Raw genomic sequence first — 20,707 nt, 5'->3', positions numbered from 1 at the left:
TCTTTCAAGTTTTATGACAAAGATTTAATGGACAATTTGCAAGCGTTTGGTCTCTGCAGCACTGGGGCAAACAGCTTTCTTCTGCCAGGGCCTGTAATTTTACAAACATGAGCTCCACAGATCAAAGGCAAATTTGAAATGCATTTTCAGCATGGTTCTGAACCACCCGGAGAAACTGCAGCTAGAGTTACTGCACATCTTCAAAATTTTGACACAGTGGATGATTTAAACATATACTTGTCATAGTTTACATGCTGAGTGTTGGGCATGCAGCACTTAGATCTGTGGAGCTCATGTGATCGTAACAGTGATCCTATGGACAAGGAAATATGATTTCAAAGTGCACAGAAAAGACAGAAATAATTTTGGTAAGATTTATTATTGTTTACACTGAGAAATTTTATTAGTTGTTTGTCATCATGAAGACAAGTAAAGGAGCTTAAAAAGTAATCCTAAAAAATTATTGAAATGCTTTTATTGCTATAGATGTGAAGTTTTAACAGATCAAAAGGAGCTCGGGTAAAAAGCACCACAAAAGCATAGTCATTGACAGTTCAGTGGTATTGTTTTCCAAAAGCGGGCCTTGTAGCCTGTTGATCTTGTAGCAGGAGATAATCTCAGTGGATAAGGAACTGGTTGGAATGCCACAGCCAGAGGATTGTTCTCCAGATGAGCAGTGAAGAGCAGTGTCCCCCAGGGGTCCAGCATGGGACCAGTGCTCTTTAACATCTTTATGAGTGACATAGATGATGGGATTGAGTGCACCCTCAGTAAGCTTGCAGGTGACACCAAACTGAATAGTACAGTTGATAGGGGAGAAGGAAGGGATGCCACCCTAAGGGACCCCAATAAACACAAAAGGTCCTGGTAAACCTAGTGAGGTTCAACAAAGCCAAGTGCAAGATGTTGAACTTTGGTCCAGGCAATTCTAGATATATATACAGACTGGGAGAAGAACTTAAGAGCAGGCCTGCTGTGAAGGACTTGTGGGTCCTGGCAGATGAAAGACATAACGTGAGTCAGCAGTGTGTGTTTGCAGCCTGGAAGGCCAACTGTATTCTGGGCTGCATCAAAGACAGATGGTCAGCAATGGTGGGGAGGTGATTGTCCCACTCTACTCTGACCTTTGCAGGACCCTTCTGGAGTGCTGCATCCTTTTCCAGGCTCTCAACACGTGAAAGATGTGAAGAGCTTCCAGAGAAGGGCTACAAGGATGATCAGAGGCTGAAGGATCTCTCCTACAAAAACAGATTGAAGGGCCTGGGCTTGTCCAGTCTGGAGAAGGCTCTAGGGTGACCTCATTATGGCCTTCCAATATTTAAAGGGATATTATAAAGGGAAATTTTTTTTTGTTTTTTTTTTTTACATTGGTAGACAGTGTTAGGACAACGGGAGAATGAGGTTTTAAACTAATGATGGTAAAATTAGATGTAAGGGGAAGCTTTTTTGCTGTGTTGTGAGGTGCTGGAACAGGCTGCCCGGAGAGACTGTGGATGCCCCGTCCCTGGAGGTGTTCAAGGCCAGGTTGGATGGGGTTCCAGACAGCCTGATCTGATGCCTGATGTAGTGGCTATCAACCCTGCTCACAGCAGGAGGGTTGGAACTAGATGGTCTTTAAAGTCCCTTCCAACCCAAGCTATTCTATGATTCTATATTCATTTCCTTCATATGTGTGCCTGTTTAATGAGGAGGAAAGGACGAGGAACCCACTGCCTACAAACACAAAAAACATTTTTCGTGCTTTTCACTCGGCTGCCCCGTGTTTTCACACCAGCAAGGGCAGCGCACCACACACCGGCAGCCGTGCCCTCAGCCCAACCCCTTCACCCCCCTGCCAGCCGAAAGCCGCTCAGAGGAAGGCGGCAAGCCGCTCTACTCCCAGCCCGGCGTTGCGGCCCCGAGGGGCGGTGAGGCCCGTCCCGCCCGCTCCGGCCGCCCAATGGGAGCGGCGGATGTTAGCGGGCCGGGAGGTGGCGGCGTTGCTACAGCAGCGGCGGCGGAGCGGGACTGGGTTGGGCGCTGGCGGTCGGGGCGAGCCATGGAAGGGCTGGAAGGTGAGGGGCAGCGGTGGGGGGCGGCTAGGAAGGCCTCAGCCGTCCGGCGGGGCAGCGGGAACCGTTCGGGGTGGGCCACGCTCCGGTTTCGTGGTGCTGCGGGCGCGTCTGGGCGGTGGCGGCGGGAGCTGCGGGAGCTGCGGGCCGGGCGCCGCTTTCCTCTCGTTCGGAGCCCGGCCTCGCCGCGCCGTAGTGCTGGGGAGCGCAGCCGGGCACGCTTCGGTGGTCGGCAAGCGGGGGGGAGAGGCTGTGGGTCCGGGCGGGCTGGGGGTGCCGGCGGGCGGGGCCGCGCTTTGTCCCCGGCTCCGCTCCGCTGCCGCAGCCCGGCGGGCGGGCTGGGCGGTTCCGCCGCCCGCTTGGTGCTCGGGGGACGCTGCTGCGGGGAGGCTGTGCCCGCTTCTCTGCTTTTGCTCACGGAGGATGAAGTCATGGTACAGCCGTAATTCCTGGGGAGTGCTCGGTGCCGCGAAAACGAGGTGTGTGTTTGCTGACAGAGTATTTGCAACTTTATCCCGTGCCAGTTGCTTCGGTGAAGATATCATCACCCTTCCGACCATCCGTCGCAGTGAAATGCCAGCCTGGAACTTAAGAAGTTGCAGCTTGCCTTAGAACGCTTAGTAAATCTGCCATTACTGCGTTTGATGAGCTGCTGTAACCATATTAAGAAAAAATGCAGCCTTGTTCTGAGTAATTGTCACAAAACAGTCGTTGAGGCTCCCATGCTGAGCTTCGCAGGCAATAACTGCGTGTTTAAACAGGGGTGAGCATTAGCTAGCCTTTGTCCTTTGTCCCTCCAAGCACTGGTGTCACTCACAGCGAGCGTCTGTCCTTTCTCTATGTCCTAACCATAGATGTTATGGCCATCAGGCTCTTCTCCTATGAGCAGTGACTTCAGTAAGACTATAGATTAGGGCAGCATTATTTGGCATTAAAATCCCAAGAGGTTTTCTGTTATTTAATTTGCTCTTACGCCTTCCCTGTTAGTGAGATTTGAAAGGTGATGTCCAGCGGTTTATCAAATAATATTTTGGGTTTGGTTTTGTTTTTTGTTTTGCCTCTGACTGATGACAATCCTATGCTGCCTGCCCAGAAGGGGGAAGCTTGCTTTGGTTTTGAGTCAGCTGCATGTTTGCCTGCAGTTGGGACTGCGTATTATCTGCAGCCCATCCATCAATTGATTTGGCTGTGAGCTAATTTAATGAAGCCAGCTATGCCAGCTGTGTTGTATAAGCTCCAGTAGCTTCATAACAGAGGGTAGGGAGAATGGTCATCTACAGATTACAGAAGGCTAAGAAAGTTTGTCATTATTGGGTTGGATTTCTCCCTGTTCTGTCTGCTGGTTGGTGTGCCTTCTGGAGAAGAGTTACACTTTTATTGTTTCAGTAGATACAGGCAGTGGTGGGAAGAAGAACTTCTAAATTGTAGGCTCTCATGCTTACTCAGCCCTTGTTTGAAATCACTTTCAAAACCTAGAGCTTATCAGAGTTATTTTGTTTTCCATGGCATGGAATGTTCCTTCTGAGCACTCAAGATCAATTTGAGCATAGTATGGGTATTGAGACATTTCTAAAATTCAAGATGACCTTTGTTCTGAAGATTCATATCCCACACTGTTATCTAGCTTCTTTGAAATTAAGTAATAGAATTTTCTGCATCTTTTGAGGTTAGTTTGTACTACTTTCCTGTCTTTGAACATTGCCAAAACACAAAATACTGCTTTTTTTTTTTTTTTTTCTTTTATTAAAGCACAAACTATTAGTGCTCCTAGAGCTGCAGTGTACATAAGTACACAGAGCTTTTGTATACAGGTTTTTCAGTTTAAGACCTCTCTTTTGAACATTAAGGTAGGCTCTAATGACGTTCATATGGGAATATGGCCCCAAGAGAGGAAAACAGGCAAAACCAACAGTAAAGATGGATTATTTTGCTAGATGTTGTGCTTTTCTCTCTGTCTCTGCTTCACCAGTGACTCAGAAGAAAGTTGTTGGTTGCCATTTTGGATTAAATTTGTGTTAAGGAGCACAGTTGCCCAGTCATTCATCCAGCATGGAAGCAAGGGCTGCTCCTGAAATCCGGCTCAGCCTGCTCCTTGTCTGGGGTTAGGGCTCAGCAAAAGCAATTCCCAGGGCTGATTTGTGCAGCTGGTCTGGGGAGTTGTGAGGTGAGGGATATAATTAGGGTGCAGGGCAGGACTTTGGCTTTTGGCTGCATTCTCCTGGTGTGTTTTTGTGGTGGTGGAAGGGCCCTCAGGCATGAATTGCCTGGCCAGGACTTCTTGCCTTCAGAAGCTGATGCTTTATTTTCTGAAGCTCAGCAACCTTGAGGTGAGATCTGTTTTATTTCTGACAATTCAAGCATGCTTTTAATAAGAAGTAAGTTTACACAGTTTGTAATGATTCTTTCCATTATGTGAAGAGTTGAACGTGTATTAGTTGGCTTGTTGAGCTGCATTAGTGACATTTAAGAAGTGGAATAGTACTTTTTATGTTGTGACTGCGTTTTTCTCACTATGTACAAGTTTAAATGTTCAGTGAAATGGCAAAGTAGCTTTCTGTACAACTTAAATGTTGCTTTCAAAGTTCACTTGTGCTGGTTTTTTGATGTCTGCTTTATTTTTTCAGTTGTCTACCAGTACTGTTGTATTACTAGACTGGTGTTGAAAGTCACATTTAGAACTACAAAGCTTTGTACAAAGGAATCAGTGCGCACATTTCAAGTGACAAATTTGTTACATGCTTTGAAAGTTGTATCTGGGATTCCTGACTTGACATTTATTACTTTGTAGCCTGTGTGGGTTTGACTGGTCTTCAGTTCATTTATTTAATTTGTTTAATTTCCTGGAGAATGTACTGAGAGCAATGACTGCAGGAAGCAATGATCTTTAAGGTGAGTTAAAAGCCCTGCCCTGGGTAACCTGGTGTGTGCTGAGTCTGAAGGCCACTTGCCATGGTTTGGTGTGTGCTAGTGGCTCTCACTGCTGGATGGCAGAAGGGCTGTCACATCAGTGCAGTTATCCCTGTGCTTTGCTGAGGATGATGGAGGAGGGGCCCAAGCACTGAATTCCTCACTTGAGCAGGAACAGTCCAATGGTGGCATTAAATCAGCTGCACTCTTAGGCTCTTGTTTTTTTTCTGGGAGGGTGCTGGCAGCAGCTGCCGAAGCTGAAGAAATGCTTATTCCCACACTTGTTCACAGCCATCCCAGCAGGTCAGAATGGCTGCTGCCTGGAGGGTGAAGGGCACGGGGCAGCTGTGGATGAAGGCAGCACCCACAAAGCCCCAGCAGCTAGGGAGGGCTCAAAGGGGATGGGTGGCTGCAGGCTGTAGCCTGAAGCTTCCCCTGCACACACTAAGCAGGATCTGTTACTGCCATTAAGCTTTCAGGCTCTGAGCAGTCTGGGTGTGCCCCTGTGGGCTGTTACTAATAAAGCTTGCTGTGTAGCATCACCTGGGAGCTGAGGACTGTGCTGAAGGAGCGTTTTTGTTTCTGGACCTTTCACTTACCCTGATAATGTCTGAGACCCCACCGCAAACAGTTGAGGCATAATACTTTGGGGCTTAGTATTAGTAACATGACCACTGGATGCAAGTGCATGTGCTTGCTTTCAGTTTGGGAGTGAGCCAATGCCCACTTCCTTTGCCTTATTATTATTATTATTATTATTTTCCTTATGCTGTAGGAAATTATTACTTTGTTTTCAAAACAGAAATATGTGAGCTTCCTTTCCCTTTGGTGTACATCTTTGCCTTACCTCTGGATGTGTACTGCAGCTTCCTTACTTTGGCAGCCATTTTCTTAAGCTGCATTTAAGGGGGCCTCCTGCATTTCTGTAACATTCTGGCTTTTTCTTTTTTTCTCCTGAAACTATCTAATTTGTCTGAGAGAAGGAAAAATAAATGTTATGATTCTTAAATCAGCAAGCTGGAAACTGCTGTCATCTGAAATCCAAGACTAACATAAATGTATATATTTTTAAGAATGTGCTACTCTAGTAGTTATTAAAGCATAATAAGTAACTTTGCGTTGTACTGCTGTGTTTTACACGTGTTTGCCCCTCTGGTAAGCGATATAATTTTTACATTTAATACACTGAATAACCATGGACAAGTTTAGTTTTTTGACAACTTTTTATTTTTATTTTTGATTAGTGCTTATGTTTCAGGAAAGAAACTGAAATGAAATGTTTTGGGGGCTGCCAATGCAAGGCTGGCAGAGTGAAGGTCAGCGTGAGGAGGCCAGGCTGCGTCTGGCTACCTGCTTACTGTCAGCACAATTCTTCTACCACGCATAGATTTTGCAAGTCATGTGATTTCTAATGGTGACTAGCTGATGTTAAAGCTCATTAACAGAAGACCAAATAGCATGTTTGGAAGTCAGATCGATCACGCAGAACTATTTAATTGCCTTGGGTTTTGATATATATGGTATGCGTTGAAGGGGAAGCTCTCATAGTTTTTTGTGTGTCACAACTGAATGCCTCTCCAAAGTGCCTGCACACCCATGCTCAAGTGTGTGGAACAAATTGAAGGAATTGGAGTTCTGTGCACAGCTGCAGGAGTGCAGTGTCACTGGGGCCACAGGAACGCGGCAGTGGCTGCTGCACTGTGGTTGGGTACAGGCTGTGCAGGAAGAACCAGCCAGATGGCAAGCAGAGGTTGCCTTTGTGTGGGAGAGCAGTGGAGCCTTACTGTGGGACTGGAGAGGATCAAACATAGCAAGCAGAGCAATAGGGGAACTGTCGTATTTGTATGTCTGCTACAAGCCACTTGATGAGGCAGAAGAAGTCCTCTTCAGATAGGTGGCCCTCACAGGAGATTTTACCCACTGTTATCTGCTGGAGGAACAAGTCAGCAGGGTATGAGCAGTCCAGAAGGCTTTTGATGTATATCAGTGACAACTTCCTGACCCAGGTAAAAGATAGATGTGGAAAAGTCTGCTGGACCTCACAGCATGAATAAGGAAGCATTGCCTGCAGGGGTGAAGGTCAGGGCAGCCATACATGTGTTGGCCATCAGGCGAATGCATTCAGGGTCCTGAGAAGAGAGGGCAAGAAGGAGAATCAGGACCCTGGCCTTGAGGAGAGAAGATTTTGTCCTGTTTAGGGATCTGCTTGGAAGGGTCACGTAGGAGTGGGGAAAAGTAGTTTCAGGAAGATATTTAGTGTGACATCAGCATGTTTTCACATTGGAAGTTATGCTTCAGATGAGAAAGGGAAGAAGAAAGCATAGAGAGTTACAGAGAAGTGTAACACATCATGATACACGTTTTGCATGTGCCTGTTTTACTGTTCTAGACTGTGTGCAATTCACTTCTCAGTCACAAAAAGAACTTATTCAGAGAATCCTCCTCCAGGTTGTCACTCTGAGGCAGAGGGGTTGTCCTCAGCATGTTATTTTCAAGGAAGTGATATAGAACTCGCCATAATCAGACTCATGTTCGTTACAATAGCAGTAATTTTGACAAATATAGTACACTTGCATTGTCAGGCTGGAGAGCTGATAGAGGAGTATGCAGGAGGTACTAGGAAAGCCTCACTGAAGCTTTTCAGCTTGAAGGAGTTGAAGTTTTGCTGCTTTCTGATATCTTTAGTAAGCAGAAGTGACAGGTTTACACAAGATTAGACTCCATTGTCAATACAGTAGTAAAAAAGAATTAATCTTTCCTCTGAAGTCAGGCAGAGATAGAAGTAGACAGAATCATCATAGAATGGGTTGGGTTGGAAAGGACCTTTAAGAACACCTAGTTCCAAACTCCTGCTGTGGGCAGGATCACCACCCAGCTGATGAGGCTGCCTAAAGCCCCGTCCAGTCTGGCCTTAAACATCTCCAGAGATGGGAGCATCCACAGCTTGTCTTGGCAGCCAGTGCCTCACCACCCTCAGAGTAAAAAATGTCTTCCTAGCATCTCCCCTAAATTTCCTCTCTTTTGATTTGAAGCAATTCCCCCTTGTCTTATTATTATTAGACCATGTAAAAAGTTGGTAGAAGTAGATTGGTTTACTACTTATTGTGAAAAACCTGATGGCGTAAAAACTTTGAATTATGCAAGAAGGCTGAATAGTAAAGAATGACCTTACTATGATTTCCTCTTGCTTTTTCTTCCTGTGTATTTGTGAGTGGCATGAGCTACTAAGGGCTAGGTTGGAGTGTAAATCGTTTCCATCATCAGAGTTCAGCAAAGTACTTCCCATTGTTAGCAGAATGATGTTTGATTTTATTTTTTTCATTTTTGCTTCAGACAAAAACCTGTAGAATTAATATTCTGTTTTTTCAGTCATTTCAGCACCAGGTCAGTGCTGCTTAGCTGACATATGTTGGAGTCTGCCCCCAGGAAATGGTGTTGTGGATTGATGATACAATTCCTCAGTCAATGAGACTGGTTTTTTTTTTGGTAGCTGAAGCATATGGATTTAAGCACAAAATAACTGGCTTTTGGGGATGGGAGTTGTGCCAAAAACAATACATTCGATTTTCCAGGGAAATTTGGCATGCACTCTTCCACAAATGTCTTTCAGTATTTGCAGACCACTTGTCGAGTAGGTAATGCCAAAGCTGGAATTCATACCAGAGTGTTTCTGCATGTTTGAATGCAGTGGCACTTGGTGGTTCTTGTTATTACAGTTGTCTGGCCAAAGTCATTTAGTACTGTCATTGCTGCAGATAAATTAAAGGCTTAGAAGGGCAATCAAACAGGTCTCATAACATTACAAAATACTGTTATTGAGACCAAGTATTGCTTTAATCTTTGTAGTCTTATTTCTTTGGAGCGTCCTGCACCTTATATCTAAGTATGTGCAGATGTACATAGAAACTCACAGCTTTCCAAAAGTGTAAACTGTAATGAAACTTCAATTATTAACTGCTCAGCAGTACTGAAGGCTTCTGCTCCTCAGTATGCAGTCTATTTTACACAACTTGCTTGTTTCTTCAGCATGACAGTAGGAGCTAACATTATGGCTGGGACTGCATCAAATCAAACTTGTATGTTTCTGTGGGCCCACACATTACTGTACAACAGAAGATAAATCTGGGAACTGACAGCTTGTAGTTTCCACTCTAAATCAGTTGCTGTGTTTGAATGTGGTGGGAAGAAGAGAAGCTGTTCCCTAGAAATCTAGCTTTCAAAGAAGTTTAAATTCATCTGTAGTCGAACTAAAAGCCCCGTGCTGCCTGAGAGGCTCTGTGAGGCTCTATTGTCGGACTTTGAGGTCCACCCAAACTTCTCAGCAAAACTCCAGCCTTGAGAAGAGGAAGTACAGGAAACTACATGACCACATCTGAAAGGAATGTGTGGGGTAACTTATTCATGTGCAGGTAGAAAAAGAAATGAAGAATGAAAGACTGTTCAGAAATGCAAGTGATGAATTTGGATGAATTTGGTCATGAGATCAGGAGATTTATGAACAAAGCTGCAACAATCTGATGACTTAATGATTGACAACCAACATCTTAGTAGGTTGATCTCTGTTTTTGAGACCTAATCTCAGGCAGACAGTAGAATTGGGTGTAAACCTGCGTGTCATAGTTCTGGCAATATTCGATGAAACTACTTCTTTTATTGGTATATACATGACCATCTTGAACATAATTTTCTTACAAAATGATGTAATTATTACTGTTTAAATAAACTGATGTTATTCATGTTTAAAATTGGTACATAAATTACTGGTGATATCCCTGCACTATTGCCAGACTTCAAAGAAGACTGAACCAAAATTTACAAACTGCTGTGATGCTATCTTAGAGCCAATTTCTATTCTCCTACTCATGTGCCAAGTAAACCCTTTCTTGTGTTTCTTGATTCAGGTGTTACCTTTCTATTTTATCTTCTTTCCCATACAACCAAGTTGAATCTATTACCTTTCTTACTTGCATCTTTATTATTCCATGTGTTGCTGTACTCCTTTTCCCTTCCCTTATCTTGTCAGTGGTTTTGATGGTGTTGGGATGGAGGCGTGCTTCTCATCGGCCTTGCCTGAAGGCCATGGTGGAGGATCTTTTCCTCACAGTGTTTTACAGCCTAGGATGGAAAGTGATCGTGATAGGAGAGAGTTCCAGTGCACAGCTGTGGAGGTTCCTCTGCAGAGCTGTCCTGGGTGCTCATGCAGCACAGAACTCATACAGTACCAGAACTGTCAGCTTGTGCTCCTTAATAAATGGATTCTGCTGTTTGATTTATTCTTACTTGTTATTGCTTTTAAGCCTTAAATGCATTGAGGAGTGCCTTAATCAGGAAAAGAGGTCCCTATGGACTGCCATTTGCTGCTACATTTTGAATTGCTACTTTAGGGAAAACCTTGCTGAAGTTAGTTGTGATGTAAATACAACTTTGGACGAGCGAGAAAAAAATAATTTTGTCTCTTGTTAATTGCATGCCTTATGTGTAACAAGTGCTAGGTATTGTATGTTATTGCCTTTAGGAGAAAAAAAAAAAAAGCAAACTCACCAACTTTTTTCACAATTTCACAATTTTATTGCCATCGTTTATTTTAAAATCAGCAGGTTTCATGTTGATGTTACTCACCTGTCTGTAAAGCTCCTGAGCTCTTAAAAAGGAAATGTTAACATGTTATGGATTTATTTTTTAATTTTCTGTTTTTACTGAAGAATAAAAAAGCAATGAGGAAGAAGTGAAGGGATAAACACAGTGGGTTTGGGGTCAGTGATCTGTGTTACAGGGGAAGTTTTGGCAGTGCTCTTGACAAATGTGGCTGAGTACCTGCCAGCAGCACAGGAGAGTTAGGAATGCTGGAAGGAAATAGAGTTCAGTAACTGTAGCTGGTGAGTGCTAATTAGCACTTGTTATGTGTTGAAATGCCTTATGTAAATACTGCTGGATTAGGTGAGCATCTGTCAAGTCTGCTTTTTTTCATGGTGAATTCAAATATAAACATGAATTCCTAAGTGCAGCAAAAAGAAGAATATGGTGGAAGATGTAGCTATTGTGCTATATTAGATTGTATCCATAGTACTGTGTTCAGTTTTGGGCGCCTCAATACAGAAAGGACATTGAGGTGCTGGAGCAGGTCCAAAGAAGGGCAACAAGGCTTGTGAAGGGCTTGGAGAACATGCCCTAGGAGGAGAGACTGAAGGAACTGGGGCTTTAGTCTGGGAAAAAGGAGACTGATGGGAGACCTTATTGCTCTCTTCCAATACCTGAAAGGTGGTTACAGCGAGAGGGGGTTGGTCTCTTCTCACTGGCATCAGGTGACAGGATGAGGGGAAATGGCCTTAAATTGTGCCAGGGTAAGTTTAGCTTGGATATCAGGAAACACTTCTTTACAGAAGGGTTGTTAAGCACTGGAATAGGCTGGAGGTTGAGTCACCATCCCTGGATGCGTTTAAAAACCATTTGGATGTGGTGCTCAGGGACATGATTTAGTTGTGGGTTGTTAGGATAGTAGGGTTGGGTCGTGGTTGGACTTTAAGGTCTTTCCAACCTGAGTACTTCTATATTCTATTCTTCATTCACTAAGGCAGATATTTGAAAGAATTCATCTCTCAGTCAAATCTTATAATATTATGCTATACACCTGATTACGAGATCACTAATAGTTATTTATTTCAGCCAATTTCTTGAAGACACAAAGGGTGTCACTTTGTATTTCTATGAAATGCCTCTCTCGCTTGTTGGCAGATCTGAGAATTGTATTAGAAAAATGTCACAAAATAAAGTTCTTTGTTTTTTTTCAAAACGGAAGTGACTTTGCACTGTTATCTGTCAGCACTATTAAGAGTGCCGAGAATCCAGAAGAATGAAGTAATGGAACAAGAAAGTCTGTGCATATCTGGTATTTTTGATTGGGAGAATTGAAGGGTGCCTTCAACCACTGCCTCTTTGCTTACCCTTGAGAAAAGCAATGAGGGAGGTTCCAGCTGTCAGAGCTGTGCATGAGAAGTTTGCATCTTGCTACTTGTGATTAGTGCTTAAAGGAACAGACCTGTGGTAAAAATTTCAGGTATGATTGTTTAAAGCAAAGGTTGGAAAGATACCATCAACAATAATAATAATAAAAAAATAATAACCTTTCCTGTTTTGTGTTGTTAACATGCAAGTGTAATTCGGATGCAAGAATAGATGAAAAGCAAGATCTACCTGGAATGCTTTCTTTCCTGCTTTCCCTCTACTTGTGTAAATACAAATGCGTTTAGATTACAGGAATGAACACTTAATTATTACTTAAACTACACATCTCAGTTACTGTCTGCGGTCCTGCTATGCTGTGATAAGGGCCTACTCGTGTCTACATGGAAAAGGTGTGTAAATTAATGAAGGCACAATATATACAGAAGCGTATTCACCTGGAAAACACTTTCTGTATGACTTTTAATTCTTAAAAAAGCTGTGTTGTAAAAATATACAATGAATTAATATACTACATACAATTAATGTGTACGTAAAAGTAGTGGAAATAGATTTAATGGTTACGTGTTGCTACTGGAAATCTCATTTAATTTCAACCTTTAAACTTGAAAAATGCATTAATTGGGAGCCATGGCCACTTGAATCTGCATTTACTTGCCTTGAAGCATTTTGTTCAGCTTTCTATTTTCTATAGGACTGATTCTCTGGTCCTAATTGATGTGTATGTATGTTTAGTTGGAAAACTGTTTACTACTGAGGAAAAAAATAATAGGAACTTTGAACTTTCTTATGTTTATAACTTCTGTAGTTTCAGCAACTAGTTTGCCTAAAGGGCAAAGAGCTGTACTTTCAGATTGAGTACAGAGGAAGAAACTAGTACATCTTAAGCTTGATCCAAATTTACTCCCTTTCTACTGATGTGTATGCGTATGTTCCTATAGCTGTGTTACAGTGCTTTATATAATAGATACATGTCATTTATAAGTCTTGTGTAGCTTTTCATCTCTGCCTCAACTCCATCATATAATACATACTACATGAATATACTGGCTTGAAGGAACTTGGATACTGTGACTTGTTATGTTTTTTTTTTTTAATCTGGTTCTATGAATCAGTCAGAGCTTTAATAGAAAGATCTGAAATGTTTGTGTAAACTGTCAGCTTATAACCTATATCAAATGTCTCATAAAAATAGCCTTCAAGAATTTTTCTAAGGCAAAGTGAAATAGTTTAACTTAATAGAGAGAAATAAGTGATGAGATGTGGCTTCTCTGTGATGTTTTGACAGGTGGTTCTCTTTCAAAAACATCATCCTCACTAAGAATTGTTGTTCTCCACATTTCTGTTTGGGCTGTCAGTGAGACTTGGTGTGAATGAGTCCTTTTCTTGCTGTTGTGCAGGCATTCCTTTAAAGGTGCAAAGTCTCATGTTCTAGATCATTAGAATTCATGCTGACTTTTTACTGGGCCAGGCTGCTTTGAAAAGTTATGTAAGGAGTTGTATCACCCTTTCCTTTCTGATCAATGCGGTCTTTGCACAGTTCAAAGAACACATAGTTTAACAGTGGCAGCTGTTGTTATTGCCAAGTATATGAGGTTAGCAAGCCAGAAAGAATTCTTTTCAGTACAAATTTAAACAAATTTTCTTATAGAACTATGTTTTTGTTGTTTTTTTTTTAAGGTGAGATTGCAGTGCAAACTGGAGATCTGTTGCCATGTAGGATTTGTGGAAGGACTTTCTTTCCAGCAGCACTGGTAAGTACTGTGAGCACTGTTGGCTTTTACATTTGATAAGTCGATATGAAAGTTAAGCAGTGATCAGAATAGTTAAATAAAGAAGATCTAGATTATTGCTTTTTTTCTGTTTTTATTTCTGTTTTCTCAAGTTAACAATTCCCATTGTCTCAGTCTTGAAGCTATTTAAAGATTAATTGTATTTTGGCATCCTGTCACATTCTGAAAATTCAGATGCTTCCAAAGACGTTTTCTCTGGGGCCACAGAATCATTCCTTGCCTCTGCAAATGTAAGGCCTAACACCATTCCATCTTACCTAGCAAATGAAGCGTTCTGTTAGCAGTTTTCAAAATTCCTGCCTCTTCAGTCTTAATATAAGTTGAATTGTCCTTAAATATAAATATGAATTTCAGACAGTTTCTGATCCATCTTTCCTCTTAATACCAATGCTGCCTACAACCTATCAGTTTCTTTATTTGTAAAGAGCAAATACAGATGCCTCCCTTTCTCTTCCTTGCTCAGACCCCATACCCCAGTTCCTGTATGTCTGTTAAAAAAAAGTAATGCTGGCATAGGAATTTGAGTGAAAGCACTCTAATCTTACTCATCAGGACCTGAGCCTCATTTGCTTATTGGCACATCTAGAAAGAGGAAAATAACATGTTAATAACATATTTCTAAAAACAAATTCTGCTTTCTCTTTAATTTCTTCTTCTATTTGTAGAAAAAGCATGGACCCATTTGCCAAAAAACTTCTGCCAAGAAAAGGAAGACATTCGATTCCAGCCGCCAGAGAGCAGAAGGAACTGACATTCCCACAGTAAAACCTCTTAAGCCACGGGTATGTTATAATTTACTCCCTATATGAACATTTTAGGTAAAATATGTATACGTTATAATAAGGTTTACTTCTGCTGGCAACTTGTGATAATTAGATCGATCAACAAGGATCTGGAATGAATTTATAATAAATGTATTTAACGTGAAATAAGAGCTTCAAACATAAAAAGTTGTGGGGTTTGTTTTTTTTTGACTTCTTAGCCAGAACCCCCCAAAAAGCCATCCAATTGGAGACGAAAGCATGAGGAATTCATAGCCACTATACGAGCAGCCAAAGGACTTAATCTTAAAGATGGTGGAAAACTTCCTCCACCACCTCCGCCATCATATGACCCTGGTATGTAAAACTATTGAGTTCCTTAAAGACTTTTTTGTAACTTAAACAATATATAAAATTTTGTATATTGGGGACTTTTTTTGAATACAATTTTCATGAGTTCTTGAAGATTCCTATCTGGTTATCCCTATGCAAATGTTCTTTCATGACTGTTGGATCTGACTGGCTAGTTGTCCTGAGTGGTTTTCAATGCCTGTTACTTTGTTTTCAGTGCACCAAAAGGTGGTTATAGCCAACTTGCTAGTATGTTACATACTGTAGGTTGTACAAATTGTTTCAGCACCTTATTTCTATCTTCTGCAGCGGAACAACTCAGAGCAAAGTTTCTTTTTAATTGGCTGCCAATTCTGGACATCTACATCCTTTATATATTGTGAAGCTGTGTGTTCGTCCAGTGTAGTCTACCATTTCTTTCTGACTTCAGATGTAGTTTCATAATTGCACTGTATGTACTTAACTGCTCTAGGCATGCTTGTGATCCTTCCTCGTGCACTAGAGAAGGTGTTTTAGAGTATGTGAGATCAGTGGAACTTGTATTAATATGCGAGTAACATTTCTTCAGTGGCCTCAGACCTTGAGTTAGGATAAACATGGAAGCAGTCTGGGGTGATAAGGGAAAAACACTTTTAAGTGAACTTCTGTCATGTGATTGTAGGTTGGAGAATATCTTTGTTCAGGTCTTAAGAGGTAAGCCATTTGATTAACTCAGTGGTCATTTTCAGAAAGACTGGGAAAAAACATAAAAAATCATCTATTTGCTTCTGGCTGTCTGTGATCTTGTGAGGATGTCAGTAGTTTACACCTTCGTTCTCCTCAGGAAATGCATTAGTCCTAGTATAAGGACTGTAGCTGTGCATTCATACTGTGAAGTGAAGAGTCATATTATTCAGGATGCTAGGAAACATCAGGCCTAATCATGGAAAAGATCAATAAGTTAGTTGTGTAGGTTCTGAATTACAAGAAGAGAAGACCAGAACGAAAATTTGCCATGCAGAAGCTATTGAAGCAGGATTCCCTTGGCACCAGTCTGCAAAAGAATGCAAGTAAAAGCAATGCGAAGAAAGTTGCTCTCTTCACTTTGCTTGAGTGTGAAGAGGTACAGGGAAGAGCACAGTATTATGCCTTTGTTTATCTTCCTTCCTTTTCACTTTCCCAAGCTATGCTTTATTATTTATAGTCTCCTTGCTTCATCCTGTTGCAGTGGGTAAGGAGTGAACCAGGAACAAAGATGTGTCAGTTAATTATGGACTCTTCCCACAGAACAAAACAAAACAAAAACCTGCAAACAACAAAACAGAGCAGAGGTAGCTACAGTTCTGCCTTTTTCACTTTATGTATGGGAAGAAAGAGGAATTATGCAGTGTATCATGCAGTATATCCATCCTCTCCTACTCAGCTTTGTTTTTGGTACGCCTACTTCTAGGTAGCTGTTAGACTGTTTTTCCTTTAAGTAGGAAATATCAATACAGAATATTTTTCTTTTAACTGCTTGCTTTGAGTTTGGGAAAAAAAATAGGTAGTATTATTCCTTCTTTGATCGCCTGCTCCAGTGTTTCTTTAGAAACAGTGTAGAAAAATCTGATGATGTTGAAAAGGATTTTAAGTCATTCCTATTTTCACTGAACTTGGCTACGTATGTTTATTGCCTATTTATTTTGATTTGTTTGGACTGTATTGAGTTTACATTGAATCTTAACAGTTGTTCTGGATGGTAATGTCTGGTCCTGGGCAATCTGCTGCAGGTGTTCCTGCTTAAGTAGGGCCTCCACCAGATGGCCTCCACAGATCTGTTTCAACCTCAGCTGTACTGTTCTATGGTAGCTAGGTGGCTGCCTGGTGCTAAGCATTTTATGAAAGGATAAAGATACAATCCCTTATACTTAAGAAAATACTTGTTAATCCTCTGTTGTCTGATTCACTTACTTTAGTCAGCTTTGAAAGTCTTCTCTAGGCTATCAGGGCTTCCATAATTCATTGATTCATTGATTTTTTTTTTTTTAATTTTATGTTTATACTTTCTGTTTGGTCCTAACATGGTTTGACCACAGATGTTTTTTTAATTTTTTTTAAAATTTCTGAGTTTCCTTCTCTTAAGGTGTAGTTTATGTTTGAGAATTCTGTCAGTAGTGGAGTTTACGTAAAAATAAACAATTGGTGTTGCCATGCGAGATTCCCATGCCATCACTTCTGCGACGGATTTCTATGTTTTTCTTGTAGTCTTTCTCTCTCTTTTTCAGGTCACTATTCATAGTTTTCCAACCATTAAGTGTTTGAACTATTCGAGATTTTCTTCTTTTAAAGGGATAAAAAGAGATAACTGTAATCCAGATCTGCTGTGTTTGGAGTAGTAACATGTAATCTCAGTCTTACTTTGGATTGTATGTGTCTGTGATCTTGAAGGGCAGTGACTGTTGCATTTCTTTGTTTTCTTTAATGCACTTATAAAAACACATGGGAACATGCTAATTTAAACTGCTGTGATGGTGCCCACATCTTCTGAATTTGATATTTGCATGGCTTAGAATAATGTACTCTGAGGAATTAAACATCTGTATCTCTAGATGCGAAGATATCTACTGGAAACTGAACTATAACAATTTACTGTCCAGGGGCAGTACATTTTAAGGGCTATATTATTAACACTCAGGTGAAGGATTTTGTAGTACTTTAAATACTTACACAACATGAAATGTTGACTATATATTATGTATATGTTATTATTTATTTTAAATGATCCTTTTTTTAAGAATTGCAGTTGATACATCTCAATTCTTTCAAAATGACAGGAGGAAAGAGAATTTATTGTCTTTAGCTATTTGTATGGGAAAGTTATTGTTCTTTCTTATCTTGAACAAACAGAACTGTACTTGTCATTCGTTGTTTAGCCTCTCCTGCACTTTCTGCCAGATAAGTTCCAAACCATTTCCATCCACCTGTTTTGCTACCTTCCATGCTGAATAGCATCTCTCAGATTATTCCTGTTTTCACATGAATTATCTCTGATCTTCAACTGCTCTTCTCATTCTTATCATCAAGCAAGAAACATCATTGCACAGTAATCTTTTCCCCAATAATGTGTATTTCATTTTCAAAACCAAAAGACCTTAATTTTCTCTGGGATTTGAGCTGGTCTTTAAAAGACTTGAAAACACTTTTTATAACGCTTGTTTAAAACACATTACTAACGTTATGCTTTTGTTTTTTTAAGATTACATTCAATGTCCGTATTGTCAGAGGAGATTTAATGAAAATGCAGCTGACAGGCACATCAATTTCTGTAAGGAACAAGCAGCACGAATTACCAATAAGGGGAAACTGGCAGCTGATACCAAAGGGAAGGTTCCTACTCGAACACAGGTGAACTACAATATTTTTCTGAAATTGTACTTTGCTTTTGGTATCAAATCAAGCTTGTTAAATATTTTGTGTTGCGCTTAAATTGAATTGTTTTCTTCTGTAATTTTATTATTTTATGCACTATAATATTATTAAATTAGACACTAAGCATGGGAGAAGTTTTTGTTTATGAAAGTTGCAATCGGAGATTGGTAAATGAAATAGTAGCAGCTGCAAAACTGAAAGCTATCAAATATTATTAAGACTTGTGAAAATGACCAATAAAGATAGCAGAAGGAAGTATAAATGCAGTGTTTGCAAACAAAGCTTCGTTTCTTTTGTGCCTTCTGAATCCACTTCAACACTGTTCCTTAAGTAGGCAGGTACAGCATTGTTATATTTGGCTAAATAGAGGCTTAGAAAATTCAGGCAAATCAGGCCAAGGACTGCAGTTGTTAACTTGCAGATTAACAAGTGAAGGATTTAAGTGTGATTCTTCATTTCGTGGTGAACCAAATGAAGAAGTTTTTTGGTGGTTTTTTTTTTGTTTGTTTGGTTGGTTTTTTTTGGAGGCTGTGAAGAGTAAACAGACACAAGCAGTTAGTCTAGTGATTCTTGTGCTATATTCTAAATCAGTATTGGACTGAATGAGAACATACATCACTTTTGCCTTTCAAATCCTATTTTAACATGTTGCCCTGGAATATCTTTTCAAAATTACCAGGTAAAGAATTGGTAATGTTAAGCTCTTGAGAAATCTACAAAAAAATAATATATGAGAAAAGCAGTAGAAAAGTGGAAAGAACGTACCATGTGGTTAAATGAGAAACAAACAAGCAAAAGCCACTAGGTTGGACAATGTTTCCCACTAGTATATCTCAACATGTACAAGGCTGCAGGCTAGTAGGAACCTTTTGTCTAAGCCAGGTACCAACAAGCTATTTGCTAGTACTCAGTTTGTTTTCCCATAGTGCCTGAAATAACTAGCTGTCATATTGCATAGATAGTTAGACTTCATTGCTTAAATTTCTAGGCTGTATTTTGTTACAGTACAAGCCTGCTGCAGTTAAGAAGATGCCTTCTGCAGTGTCAACACCACCGTCATCATCATCACGTCTACCGCAGCCAAGTGGTGTTAGCAAAGCAGTTGTAGGTATGAAATGAATGTTAGCAATTTTGCATTTCTTTTCTGAATACTATTTTTCAGGCTATGTAGTAGAAATAGTAAAATAGCTGGAAGGATTTCTAAAGCATTGCCAAGTGATTTAAACTGAAGGAGTAAAAAGTTCATGGGAGGAGATCAGTGTTACAAGAGTGGATAAGATGGTTTCTGTCTTTCATGATAGAATTAATATTTTAGTTGCCTGATATTTTTTCTGACTGCATAAATGATAGCTTTGTACTTCATTGTTCAAATCTACACCATTCCTTGGAGATGCTGGGGAGATAGGGAGAACATAGATTGGAAATGACAGGTTGTTCCCTCTTCAGCAAGACCCTAAAGCATGTAGAAATCTTGTGTTTTGTATATCAGGTCAAATTGGAGATTCTCTAAAAAATTAAACTTGTAAAAGCAGTTCATGAAATAAATGCATAATTTTGCTTAATACTGATCTTTCATATTAGCTATTTCTTTTGCTTCATTCTGCAACTAACTTGTATGCTAAATGTGATCTTGAATTGGTGAAAATACACGGTCAAGCCATGTATGTTATAATCATACAGACTACTCTTACTGTGATTTCAGTTATTGATAGGATTCTGTTTGTACATACTTTGATATTCTAGACTTTATTTCTGAAGAAATTGAGATCTAATTTTTTATCAGAGTAAAAAATGTTCTCAATTGGATATATGCTATAAACTTTTGGAAGCTCACCTGGTTATTTTTTTTCCTAGTATCTTGATATTTGTTAATACTTTCATACTTCCATAACTATTGTTTTGAATTTTACAATAAATCTATAGTGAAGGATGTTTTTCAAATAGCAAAATCTTATGCTTCATTATATTTCCCTGCTTGCTTTCAACTGTAAGGTTCCTCTTCAAGCAAAGCATTGTCTTCAGCTGGATCCAGTGGCAGCAAAATTCAGTCGTTATCACCAGCTCATAAAAACTCATTGGGAATGGTGAACCCACAAGCAGGGTAAGTTCTCATTTAATGTTGTCATTAATGGCTTTTTTCGTATTTATTTCTACTAGTTCTAAAAGAGGCTTTGGGCTGTTCTTTGTTGTTCTTTTTGTTGTCCTTTTTTCTGCAAGCTTCAAAATGCAGTGCTTGGAATTCATCTTTTATTTATAAACAAAATAAATGTTTAAGGGCCATTGGAGGAGGTGAAGATGCATTTTCTAATGTTAAAATAATAGCAAAGGATGTGAAGTGACAAAACTGCATAAAAAAGATTTCATAGTTTCATAATATGCAGAAGCAGTTGGAACTGTACTAGTTTTCTTTGTAAAATTGAAAAGATTTTAATAAGAGAAAATACCAAGCATAACTTCTGGAATTTTGTGAAAATAAAATAAAGACACTTCTGCCATG

At 40.2% G+C, this 20,707-nt stretch overlaps 1 protein-coding gene across 2 annotated transcripts in view; it reads left to right on the top strand.

Moving 5' to 3' along the window:
- The first annotated feature begins 1,997 nt into the window (after positions 1 to 1,997).
- ZC2HC1A (zinc finger C2HC-type containing 1A) overlaps positions 1,998 to 20,707 on the top strand; it is a 34,721-nt gene continuing 16,011 nt past the window's right edge. For both annotated transcript variants that reach the window (XM_042839774.1, XM_042839773.1), the window contains exons 1-7: positions 1,998 to 2,054; positions 13,599 to 13,672; positions 14,377 to 14,493; positions 14,694 to 14,829; positions 18,038 to 18,186; positions 19,216 to 19,318; positions 20,203 to 20,311. In XM_042839774.1, coding sequence (XP_042695708.1) covers positions 2,039 to 2,054; positions 13,599 to 13,672; positions 14,377 to 14,493; positions 14,694 to 14,829; positions 18,038 to 18,186; positions 19,216 to 19,318; positions 20,203 to 20,311 — 704 coding nt within the window. In that variant the 5' untranslated portion in view covers positions 1,998 to 2,038. The remainder of the gene's footprint in view (positions 2,055 to 13,598; positions 13,673 to 14,376; positions 14,494 to 14,693; positions 14,830 to 18,037; positions 18,187 to 19,215; positions 19,319 to 20,202; positions 20,312 to 20,707) is intronic.

The sequence above is a fragment of the Centrocercus urophasianus genome, unplaced genomic scaffold (genome assembly GCF_019232065.1).
Source record: "Centrocercus urophasianus isolate 14NV4802_14NV808 unplaced genomic scaffold, USGS_Curo_1.0 seq_11, whole genome shotgun sequence".
In the NCBI taxonomy this organism is placed as follows: domain Eukaryota; kingdom Metazoa; phylum Chordata; class Aves; order Galliformes; family Phasianidae; genus Centrocercus; species Centrocercus urophasianus.
Note: the sequence above shows the minus strand (reverse complement) of the source record. Positions and strands in the feature narration are given on the sequence as shown.